The following is a 13,138-nucleotide window of genomic DNA, read 5'->3' on the forward strand; positions in this document are numbered from 1 at the left end:
AATTTGGCTGTTCGCATCTTTAAACTAGTAAGCAAACATACAAGGTAACTGGGTTCTAGGTTAGGACTGCAATGCTACTCTCCATTCCCAGCTTCACCCACCATTCCCCTATGATGAAGCAGGCAACCCTTCTTAATTTGCCTGCTGGTTCCTGATTGGTTATGGTCTCTTCCCAGCTCTTTTAGACTTCTAGATGACTAAGTCTTGTTGGTACTCTGGCCTGAGTATGCCACTATGGTGATTCATGGGAGTTGCACTTGAGATGTCTCATGCGCCTATTCTCTTCTATTGGCCAGCCTTCCTGATTACTACATCTCCCATGGTGCCCCACAGTCTCCCGTCTTGGTAAGGGGAGGCAAGGTGTCATGATAGTTAGATGGCTGCAGTGTATCCTGGGAGATGTATTCTGACCAGGAAGCCTGGCTCATAAAAGAGAATAGGGAGGTGAGGACTAAAGCTCCTGTGAGGCAACGTGGCTGCATTTCAAAGTTGAAATGCTTTGGTCTTTGTTCAATAACACTTCTGTTTTTGGACATTCAGCTTTGTGTCAAGAAAAGAAATTTTCTGCAGAAAGTAGACAGTTTTCTTTTTCACACACACATACAGAATAATTGATGGAAAGTTGGGTTTTCCATTAAGAAAAACAATTTTGATGCAAAATTTTCAATCAGCTCTGGGTCTTTCTAATGGGACATAGTGAATATTCCCTCTTTCCTCACTAGGAATACATATCACCCATGGAGTAAATGAAGTGAACTGGGATGTTTGGGAAGCATTGGGCTCTGCGCTGACTCTTGAAGGCATAATTCTAACCCGAAATGAAACATATTGCCCATAGTACATCTGTTAGTAGTTACTAAATGTTGCTTGATATTGAAAAGTGTAATTCATGAGTACAGCAACCTAAAATCTCACAGGAGAGAGTAGGAAATTCTTAGGTCAATGAGTGCTAATTTGAAACTTTCAGTTAGCTAAAATATGTACTAGCTCCCCAGTGAGCAATCATCTGCTGAGACTCACATGTGTAGAAGATCTACAGATGAGTTTATTGAGAGGAGTATGGGAATAAAAAGAATGGGGGACAAAAAAGTTTGGTTTTAGTCATATTCATGTCCCAATTTGGGGACTGTTCAACTACCAGCACTTCACATGTGTGTTTCTCTATTAATGTGCATTAGAAAACTGCAGCATTTGAGCATAACTCCATTTTCCATAGAGGCAGTTGTTAGCCACTTAAACACAGAGTGGTATTCCACTTTATGGTGATAGATATATGTATATAATGGATCAGAAAAATACTGATTTACTGTAGGATTCTTTCTAGACAACATCTGTCACTGTGGTACCTGGCTGTGTGTCTTCAAAAACATACATCAGGCACTAATTTAAACTGCCCAGAAGATGTAGCATTAAGCAAATGCTTAACCAAATAGATGTCATACACTATGCTTTGAAAGCCAACAACCTCAAGTTCTAGAAGGTGGCTTGGGGGAGTGGGTTCCACAGAAAATTCCCTCCTTCCAGCTCTCCACCATCCACATCTGAGGACTGTTGATAAATGTGGTCCATCTCATGTCAACCATTATTATCTATAAGGTAGATAGGTCCCTGATTATATAGGCCTCTACAGATTAGTACCAATAACTTGAATCACATTGGGAAAGAGATGGGAAGCCGATGCAGTTTGCCCATAGATCTAATGTGCTCACCCTTTATTTCGCTGATTAGATGGACTACTGCATTCTGTACTGGCTGAAGCTTCCACATGGCTTTGAAGTATAGCTTTAAATAGAATCCAATTCCGCTCCTATTACAGTTAATAGTAAAACTCCCACTGACTTCAATAGGTGTTAGGCCATGTCCATAGTGCGCATTGTTGTGTACCAACCTAGAGGCAGCAAGGTCCTGGAGAGATGTGGTACAGTTCGCGTTATCAAGTCACTGCACTTCCCAAGAAAAGACAAGTCAAAAAATAATTGAAAACTTCAAGCTTCTTTGACAAGGGAATGAGCAGATATAGCCCTCACCAATTCCTGACTCCTTGACTTCCCCTCCCAGTCAGACTCCTCTCCATCTTTTAAGGATTGCGCGTCAATCATGTCAATCTCATCCAGATCCCTGTCTCAACTATGCACGGGGAAAGCAAGGAAACTGTGCCATCAGGATCTGAGATAAAAGAGCCAGCAAGGTGTGGTGTAGTGTAGTGTGTGGATGGCATTGTACTCATATTCAGCTGGTGGAATGACAGAACGGAACCTTCGAGAAAACCACACGTAAGGACATATGGATGGATGAGAAGTGACTCTTTGAGATCCCTTAGTCTGTCAGGAATGAAGCCACTAGCCCTATCTACCCTGTCAGATCCTGCAAGCTTGTCAGAAATGTGTTCAGTACATCTTGGCCAGCTATACCAAAGGCTGTTGACAGATCTAATCAAATCAATTTAGACACTTAACCTTTAGAATTGACCTCTTCATAATGAAAATTTTACTGAACGGACGTGGCAGGATCCTTTCCAAATTAGAATATCATCACTATAATACCTAAAACTAGAGTAGAGACTGGTAGCATTAGTTGTGGCTTGTGTGTGCTACTGGCTTGGAATACAAAAATTAACCAGTAGTAAAGTTTGCAGCAGCTTGCAGTATATTAGTGGAAGTGTTTTGATTATTAATGATCTATTTTTTGTACCTCAGTTAAAACAACACCATAGAAGAGAATATTTGTAGAATATTGTTTGCTTACACTGGGGTGTGGGTTGAACTTTAATACTGTGCAGTCAGAACCTTAGATAATTTTTTTCCCCCTCTTTGACAGAAACATTTCGGGATTTACTGCTTCTCCATTCAAGTCAGGATACAGAGATTCTACCCAACTTTCAGCAAAGGAATTATCCCAAGTAAGTAAATTACCTCCTCGGGAGAAACAATCTTTATGAATTCTTAGTGAGGGAGAGAAGCATTTATAGCACTATAAATGCTTTCAGCGGTAAACTCCTAAGGCACAGCTGTCAGGGAGCCTCCCATAGAATAAGCCCCGTGCTCTTAATAGCTGTGTCAAGAAGAAACAGACACATCTTGCTAGTGGACCCTGCTGTCACAGAGGAGTCAGTGGCAGAGTGCAGACGATAAGCTGCACGGATCAGTGTCTGGTGGAGCTTCATTTCACTCGACATTGTGTGTCGACATAGGCAGATGTTTTGTCTCACTAATCCCTGCTCTGGTCTCGTGGGATTCCATCATTTGTGCTGACAGATTCATTTGGATTTTAACAAGCTATTCTATGGAATCATGCGAGTGCTAAAAACAGTTTTACTGCCCTTGTTAGGGACGTGTGGGCAGGCCAACCAAAGGAACAGCCATGCATGCTACGAGCAAGCAGTACAGCATCCCCTTATGTTCTGCTTCTCTATTATAAAAGCAGTACTGTAAGTGATGTGGGGGGGAGGGGGGAGGGAGGGGATTAGGAGATTACCCCCGTTAGAATGTTTCTGTCTTTCAGCCTGTAAATCCATTCAAAGGTTTGAATGTGCTGTATCTCCCTTTAACATTGCTCCCAACAAAAATCTCATACGGTGCGATAGTGTGTCATTTTACTGAGTGTCTTGAATAATGATGCAATCCACACAAAGCTAAAGAAAAGCAGAGTTCAATATAAATAGTTCGTTTTTTTTGCTGATGTAATTAAATCAGAGCAAAAGGAGAAATTGAGTCACATCAAAAAGAAAGGAAGACACTTTCAGCAGAGGGTTGATATGAGTCAGCGGGGTGGAAAGACATGGTAATGCTGTTCCAGATGGCAGGAGCTGCAGAAGTGAAGGTTCTTTCCCCAGCGATGGCCAGATTGCATAGAGGAACGGTGAGAAGGCCAGCGTTAAATGAACAGAAAGAGCAGGGTGGGGAGGAGAGGTACGTGAGAACAGCTGCGGCAAGTCCAAGAGCGATTTTGAAAATAAGCAGGGCCATTTTTTAACTGAATCCTGAAATGAATGGGAAGCTGTTTGCTGTGAGAATGTAACTCTTGGTGTACTGTAAATTAAGATTTAAGTCTTAATTTCAAAATGGGATTAAAGTGTGCTATGGAACGTCTCATGTGCAACAGCAGGGTCCACATGGAGAGTTAATTTACAGCAGGCTAGTGCAAGGTAGATTTACACCAGGTTGCTGTGCACCAACTGTTTGTATAGACCAGCTCTTATTTTTCTAGAACATGTAATAATTAAAGTGTCAGATGTTCATCACTTGCTGAAAACCAGGCCACTTTAAGGCATGTTCCATGGGCACCCAAAACGTAAAATATGGAGGGTCATGGCTCCACTGAAGTTGATGGAAAGTCAATACCATTTCATTGCCAAAATCTACCTGGTTTGTTGATTTGTACTGCTGAGCATCATCGTAGTATCTGGATGCCTTCCATGTAAAATAGATGGGCAGCAGCAATATTCCTAATGGCCGTTATGGAGATTGGCTGTGCACCCCTATTGTAGTATAGACACTGCTTGGGCTGTGGTCATTTTTTGCTTTTGGTTTGTTGCTTGGTTGCACTCTTGAAAGTTTTGCCCATAGTTCTCTTCTTTGTGTTGCCCTTCCCATTTTGGTTTCACAGGAACGTTCTCTACCCCAGTGTAATTTGCTTGGCTCTGATGATAGTGATAACACCTGCAGACTGATTCAGTGACGTTGGTATTCTATAAGAAATTATGCACTGAGGAATAAACAAAGATATAAGTGGTTTTAATTTTGTGCAGGCAAGAACTCTGACTGTATAATTATGTGTAAAAATAGTAAGATTCATGACTGGTATTCCTGGAGGTACAGTATACTAGTACTGTAAATAATGACTAGGTCTGCAGAGATGCTGAGCATCTGAATTTCTTTGTTGAATTCAGTGAGAACTGCATGTATTCAACCTCTCTGAAAATCATACAGTAAATTCTTTTCATCAGAATCTCATGCTGTTTATATTATTATTGAGCCGTAATGTTGTTTTAAATAGTAATGTTCCTGCATTATAGTACAACAATATGATTAGCTGAAAATGCACCATTGCTTGACAAGACACATGGAATCAGTCAGACTTTGGCAGCTAATTAAAAAAATTCTTTACAGATGTTTTTATAAGTAATTGGCTGCCGCTTATAATGTCATTAATCAGTACAAAATTGTTTGCTTGTTACCTAAATGAGTCATTGGCTGCAGTTCATTTACAAACTGGTTGGAGACTATTGATGCATCCTAATTTCTCTGGGAGTTCTGGTAGAAGGATACACGTGTGGTCAGCAATATGGAGAACCTAGTCAGTTTCATGATAGCTGACATACTCTCATTCCCCTTTCACCTTTTTCCTGTTCTGTGCCAATTTCCACTGTATGAACAGTTAAGGGAAGTTGAGACCATGTAAAGCCAGATCCTGTAAATCAGCATTTCTCCATTGACTTCAGATGAACAACACTTTTTTGCAGGAGCTGAGGATCTGGCCCATAAAATCATCTGACTATGAAGGCACCATGGGATCTAGGCAGTTTGCAGACCTTATAGAGGGACAGCCTGGAAACAAGGCAGGGTAGAATAGAGGAAAAAATTATGAATAATTTGGCTAAGTAATGGCCAGTAGTGGGGAATGAAAATTAGACCAGTCTAGAGATATTTGATACGTGTAAACACCAAAGAAAGAGAATGGGAACTAAAGACACCTAGCACTTCTCAGTAGGTTCTTGGTACTTCATAGTATCAGGTTCTCACTTTACTACTGAATACCAACAATTTTTAAAAGGAAGAACTAATGTAATGAGTTTATGAATGTGCCTGCTGATTGTGGCAGTGAAAAAAGAGAAGAGAGGAAGGAGGGTTGTCTGTCTGCTCCAGGGTTTAATAAGATTCATTGTTATTTATTACAGTAGTGCATAGCGTCCAACCAAGAATGTCGCCCCACTGTGCTAGGCACTATACAAACACAGAGTAGTACCTGTGTTGTCCCTACCACGACCCTATCCACCTCACAGCTTGTTCTGCTCCTTCTTCCTCTTAGACCGGGGCCCAGGGAATAGGAAAGAGGCACTCAGTTTAGGGACTGGTGGGGTGGGAAGGACAGATAAGAGGAGCAGACTTGGGGCAGAAGGAGTAGGATTGGATGGTATGAGGTAAAAAACAACCATGCTGTGAGCATCTCCAAACTGGGGAGAAGGATAGTGGAGTGAGAATGATGGGCTGTAACAGGAATGCTGAGACTCCAGAGCCCAGCAGGGTTGGAGTTAGATCTATGAAGCAGCTTTCCTGAAGGAAGCAGCCAAAATTAACGTTTAAAGTTTCCATTGGTGACCAATGGCAGCATCAACAGCTTTTGAAACTAGCTGTAGGCACTGATCTTGGAATGGAAATGAAAAATCAGTTTCATGTTGGCAGCTGTCTGTACGTGCATTAAGTTTTGTATTGTTGCTTTGAATTGGACAATAATATAACATACACTCAGGGGTCAAAAACCTTAAACAGCACTGTAAAACCCTGCAATGGACAAATACTTGTTACATTGACTTCAGACATTTTGGATATTTGATGTTACTGTCCTTTAGACTTTGGCAATGCTTATATAGTTTGTCATCTCCCCCTGCAGTAGAATAATTTGTAAATTCATTGGTGATAACTATGGTTTCACATGGTATTCTCATCCCAAATGTGACTGTGACCTGAAAGGGAGGTACCAAACTTGGTCCTTCTTTTCACACAGTATACAATTAACCTGTGGAACTCATTGCCACATGATATCATTGAAATCTAGAGCTTTGCAGGACTCAGACAGGAACCTATATCTATATCTATCTATCTATATGGATATGGATATCCAGAATTGTTATAATAAATACTAAACAAATAAACATTTTTGAAAGGGATATAAATCTTCATGTTCCAGGGCTTAATTCTATTCAGTTCTGTTTAGGTGCTTACACCATGCTCACCAGTGTGGTATCTGAGCACCTCCCAGTAATGCATTAAGCAACATGACTAACATCTGTCATATGTTCGGTCTCTCATCCTCTTTTCAGCGGGAGCAGTGTGTGGAGTGTTGTCTTTTTAGAATTTTTTTAAATAATAATAATAATATATAAACATACACATGTTGCTCTGTGTTTGTTAGAAAAGGGAAAGAAATGTGCCTTGCACTTGGTGTACAAGGTGAGGAGTTCTGTGCTGGCCCTTAAGTCCTAGGAGATTTCATTCCACAGTGTTGGGCTGACCCCTGAGAAAGCTCTGTCTCCTGTCCACTGTCTCTAGCCTCTAACTATTGGGGCTTAATTATTTAGGCTTTCCCTCGGGTAGGTTATGCTGTAACTGCCAACTGCAGGGTTTCTTGAGCCTTCCTCTGAAGCAGCTTGTACTGGCCTCTGTCACAGACAGGATACTGGGCTAGATAGACTTGTCTGATCCATTATGGCAATTCCTATATATCTAGGTTCCTGTGGTAACTGATAGAGAATGGGGCTTATGGTTATGAAATTAAAGGCAGGCATCATTTGAAGCCACTTCCTTCCCAGGAAGCCCACCCTTTTGTTTTAGGAACAAAACCCAACTGTTAGCTCAAGTTAAAACATCCTGCCATGTAAGAATTCTCACATCCTGATACAAGCATAGAGCACACAGCTGTGGGATGCCATAGGGTGGTCACACAGGGAGGGGCCCATAGCACACTTACAATAATAACAGCCTGCTAAGAGTCTGTGCACTGAAAATATACTAAATACTTAGGGCCTGTTCCTCCGCTCATGCTACAGTATATCAGGAGTCACTCCATCTGCAAAGAGTACTACATAAGTGCAAATTCGGGACTTTTAAGTTCTAACCTGCATCATCCACACCGGGAAATTAGAGTGCAGCACTTGAGTGCAAGCAACTCTTCACATTCCCATAGTCTGAACTACAGGGCGGTGTAGGCATGCCCTGGACTCAGGCCTTTCACTTACTGCGGCGTCTCCACTGTGCTGCGCCAACGGGAAATACTTTCCGGTCGACGCAGCCTTACGCTTTGTGCAGGAGTGAATTTACGGCATCGACCGGAGAGTGCTTCTGGGATCAACTGAGCGGGTCTCCACAGCCTGCTCAATCGATCCCGCAGAATCAATCCTGCAGGGCCGGCACAGCCCCGGCAGTGTAGACGTACCTTCAGTTAGTGCTTTTGAAAATTTTACCCTTAGGGTAGTCGTGTAAGAGCATCCTTCGATTTCTAAATGGGATCTGACTTGACTCAACATCCTGTCTAGCTAATGAGATGTCTGCTTTTTACACATGAATCCACAAATGCGGCAAATGATGCAACAGTAGTGCTGACACTAACCATAAATGATTGGTCTTGAAGAAGGCACAGTTCTGTTCATTAATCAAGTTGTTGACTGTGACTCTTGTACAATTTTCAGAGAACATCCAACTTAGTTCTAAACATCATGGGCCTGATTGTCCTCTCACTTTCACCCATGTAATTTCCCATTGACTTTAGTGTCATTACTGCTGATCTACCCTGCTGTGAGTGAGAGGAGAATGAGCCTTCATGTAATCATCTCACATTGCCTAATGACAAGCTTCTGAAAGGAGCTGAATTGGATGCTTGTCAAAGGTAAAAAGAAAATGATCAGGGGAAAAGATAAAAGAACTGAGAGTCCCTACATTTGAATAGGGAATTATGTTGTTAGATTAAGCATGCAGGAAAGAAGGTAATGACACACACTGCACAGAACTGTGCTAATTAGAGACATACCAAACCCTTATATAAAATATTCTGAGCACCATCCACTTCTAGCAATTTTCTCCCTACTTAAAAGTTACCTGAAAAGAAATAATTAAACTAGTTTGTGTCCCTTTTGCATCCTCATGATATTACAGAAGGCCTGACACAGTGTTTTAAAAGTGTGTGTTGTGTTTTTCTCAATTTATTTTTACCATAGAAATACCAGGAATGTCAAGTCTTATCTTCTCTGTTTTGGTGGGAAACTTCTTGGATGATTCATCGATTTTAAGGCCAAAAGGGACCATTAAGATCATTTAATCGGACTTGCTACATAATACAGGTCATAGAGCCTTACCTGGTAATTTCTGCACCGGGCCCATTACTTGTTTGAACTAGAGCATATATTTTAGGAAGATATTCAGTCTAGCTTTAAAGGCTTCAAGTGATGTGAAATTCACCCCCTCTGTAGGTAACTTATTCTAGAGGTTAATTACCTTTTGTGACAATTCACAATCACTGCCATTGCTGCAACCTGTCAGGCCCAGCTGAGGGCAATTATATCCTTTCTGTTGGGGGATTCTGAGCCCTTGGGTGACAATCACTGGGCTAACAAGGTAACGGGAGAATGTAAGGGGAGGAAACAGGAAGCAAGGGGCAGCTCAGGAAAGACCCAGAAGCAGGCTGAGTGTGGGCAGGCCTGGTCTGTGGAGGGAGGGGTGCAGAAAAGCCTGCCCTTGCTGTAAGCGTGCATTGCAGGATATTACTATGTAAGAAAGAGAGGAATAAATACTCCCCTTGGTGAGAGAGAAACAGCCTGGGTGTGTTGTGGCTGTGAAGGTACCTGAACTGACCAGGGAGTGAGGGTCACTAGGTAACAACAGAGGCACCCTGTGGCACCTTCCCTGTTCAAAATGTGTGCCTTTTTTCGAGTCTGAATTTGTTTAGCTTCAGCTTCCAACACTTGGATCTCTCTATGCCTTTTTCTGCAAGATTGAAGAGCCCACCACTATCAGAAATTTCTTCCCCATGTAGATAAATGGTAGCCTGTGATCAATGTACCTCTTAACCTTAATTTGGATAAACTAAATGTTAAGCCCCTTGTTTGAGGTGCCTCTGAATCCTATCAGAGGTATTCTGATTAGACTGGCCCTCTATACCAGTGTTTCTCAGCAACCAGTCTGTGGACTGGTGCTGGTCCCTCAGATCTCCCTAACACAGTTTAGGAAGGCAGCAAGCCGGTCCTGGGTATCAAAAAGGTTGAGAAACACTGCTCTACCCTGTATGCTGGCTTTGGAGGACTGCAAATCTCATGATGCAGTGATAGGCACCTGCTGGGGGCTGGACTGAGTTTCCTGGTCAGAAATTGCTGCAGGGTGAGGGGGGCGAGCTCCGTTTCCTGAGCTGGGAGCTGAAGCAGAGAGCTGCTGCTCCCTTTTGGGGTCTGGGTCGAGGAAAAGCTGTGACAGAGCCATTTTGTTGAGTTGCCAGGGTTGAAGATTCACGACCCAAGTAAAGACTACACTGCAGTTGACAACTTGTTAATGCTGAGCCCTAGCTCATGGATTCCTTTGCTATATCTAGTCGCTGAGAGCGGAAGCTGTCGGTTGTGCTGCAGATCTGAATTTGGCTTGCAGATAATTGAGGAAAGAGTGAGTTACCGCAGAGCAACGGTCTCTGGCTTGAAGAGGCTGTGTTAAGATGCAGTGTAGCTGTGTTAAGTCTTAGAAAAGAGGAGGAATTTATGGTAACAGGCTCTTGCTCTCTGATATAACAGTGGTTACTGCCAGCTAGTACTGTGCAGCCTAGGCTGTCATAATGCAGAATTGCCTCACTTCTCCTTGTTTCGCCCGGGACTGCCTTTGCTAGACTTACAGAGTGCTGGGCTGACCTCCTGCCCATCCAGCACGTCAACGCAGGAAAAGGCCCAGGACTATAAAGTTAAGGGAGTGTGTGCATTCGGGGATGCTGTGGGTCTCTGGATAATTCTAAGTGTGTTGGTTATGTGTGTGGTGCTGTTGATTATTAGTTGAACTATTGCAGCACCACCTACTGACTTGGTACAACTAGAACAGTTAACCTGTGTTGATCTGCTGCATTTTCCATTGTATGTTGCTAGGATAGCTTAAGTACATTTGTGTTGATTTTGGGTGTGTTGCCTTTATTTATGTATTTGTTCCTGGGAGCAACCGAGGTACACTCACAAGTGTATACAGTGCCTGTCCAGGTGCAGGCATCACCAACTATAGATATCCATTTGAGTAAGGGGACTACTGCAGGTGGTGACTAAAGGATACCCACCTTATCCCCATCTCAGCTGGGACCCCCAGGATCTCCGTTATTCTTACTGATGTAAGGTGCCCAGGCAACATGGAAGAGTTGCCTGCTTCCAAATAGCCTGGGAAGGAAAGGGGTTACATAAATAAATTGAGCTAGTTTAGCCTCTCACTATAAGCCACGTTTTCAAGATTTCAGATAATTATTGTAGCTCTTCTCTGAGCCCTTTCCGATTTTTCAACATCCTTTTTGAAGCATGGACACTAGAATTGGGCACAAAATTCCAATCATATTCTAATTGCATTGATAGTGGTGATACCATTTTTGTATACAGCACTAGTGAGACTAAGGCAAAATCTACAGTTGGAGCTAGAGGTGTAATTCCCAGCTCACATAGACATACTCGTGTTAGCAGTCATCGAGTTAGTGTGCTAAAAATAATAAGGTAGCACAGGTAGTGCTAGCAGTGGCACAGAGTAGCTGTGTCGAGTACATACCTGTGGTGTTTGGTGAATTGGTCACTATTTGTCGCTGTCAATCCTTCTCCAGCTACACTAGTGTTTTTAGAGTACTAGCCAGCACGAATATGTGTATTCAAGCTAGGAATCAGATCCCAGCTCCAAGTGTAGACATAGCCCTTGTTAACTGAGGGACTTCTTAGCTCTTAAATGAAGAAACAGGAGTGCTGCATTTTTGATTGAGAGGTTTTTTCCCAAGTTCAAAGAGTTATAATGTAAAGCACTGCATATCTCAGTTAATTCATTTCTATTTGCATAGGTTCCTTAATGTCTTAAAACTACTAAATCTTCCATTTTTCATATTTTCCAAGTAAACCAAGGTAAAGAAGATCTGAATTTCTTCATGTGTAATTAAAAAAAAAAAAAAGAAACAAAAAATTCTGTCCGTCTTTACAAATCTTTAAAAAAGTTGTCAAAAGCTTCATATAAAACACAGTCAAATAATGTATGCAGAGTTGTTGTAGACGTGATGGTGATCACTCTATATCTGACCTATCAGTCCTTATCCTCAAAGAAAACCTTTCAAAAGACAAGCCTGGGAGCTTAAATTTATAACTTTGCTAGGCACTAAAAATCATGATCTTAATAAAGACATCGGATTTATGGCTTATTACAACAATCTGTAACTCACTAACCCCTATTTTTGTCCTATGACCACAGGGATGTTAATGGGCCACTTTACCTTGAATGGTCCCTTAAAATATGTGTTAACTACTTAAGCTCAATAATCTGTTCCACCTTGTATTTAGCTGTGACACTCTGAGGACTTTTTCACAGGCTTGAAGAAGAGCTCTGTGTAGCACAAAAGTTTCTGTCTCTCACCAACAGAAGTTGGTCCAGTAAAAGATATTACCTCACCCACCTTGTCTCTTTAATATGCCAAGACTTTAACTCATTACTGTTTCATTGTCTTGAAAGCAGTTTCCTTGTTATTTAAAGAAAAATAATTCTTACCTAACCAGAAAAACTAAGTGAACAATGGCCTGGATCCTGCAAACTGGTAAGCAGAGATTGACCCATTGCTGCTGCCCAAAGCCCCAGTGATCCATGAAGGATCTAGACAGATAAAGGAATTGCATGGAACAGCTGCCTGGATTGTGGCCTAGAATACAAATCCTGCTCCCATTGCAATTAATGGCATATCTCCTTTGGATTTCAATGGGAGATTCAGATAAGATCTTAGCTATGAAGGGGAGAAAAACTCTTAGTAATATCTAACTTTTATAAAGTGCTTTGCATCAGTAGATCTCAAAGGACTTTACAAAGGAGGCAGGTATCATGATCTCCCTTTTATAGATGGGGAAATTGAGACACAGAGAGGGAAAGTGACTTGCCTAAGGTTGCAAAGCAGGTCAGTGGCAAAGCTCAGAATAGAAACCAGGTCTACTGAATCCCAGACCCATGCTCTACCCACTAGATAACACTGCCTCCCATATCCACAATAACATATCCATATTATTTTTCATTGTAACAGTATAACCAATTCATACCGTGAAAGTTGGATGCACTATATTTAAGACATTTGCTTAGCAGTTTTTATTGGAAATGTGGCCATTTTAGCTCTGTTGAAAATTTCCCGATGGGAATCCCGACTTCTGCTATCAGAAAACTTCCCGTTGCATGAGGCTTTATGG

At 41.8% G+C, this 13,138-nt stretch overlaps 1 protein-coding gene across 2 annotated transcripts in view; it reads left to right on the forward strand.

Annotated features, from left to right (window-relative positions):
* The window catches only part of NOX4 (NADPH oxidase 4), a 151,870-nt gene that overhangs the window by 75,861 nt on the left and 62,871 nt on the right, over nucleotides 1-13,138 (forward strand). For both annotated transcript variants that reach the window (XM_067568518.1, XM_067568527.1), the window contains exon 13: nucleotides 2,818-2,899. In XM_067568518.1, coding sequence (XP_067424619.1) covers nucleotides 2,818-2,899 — 82 coding nt within the window. The remainder of the gene's footprint in view (nucleotides 1-2,817; nucleotides 2,900-13,138) is intronic.

Source organism: Emydura macquarii, unplaced genomic scaffold (assembly GCF_026122565.2).
Source record: "Emydura macquarii macquarii isolate MOO-44397 ecotype Brisbane River unplaced genomic scaffold, CSIRO-AGI_Emac_v2 contig_318, whole genome shotgun sequence".
NCBI lineage: Eukaryota > Metazoa > Chordata > Testudines > Chelidae > Emydura > Emydura macquarii.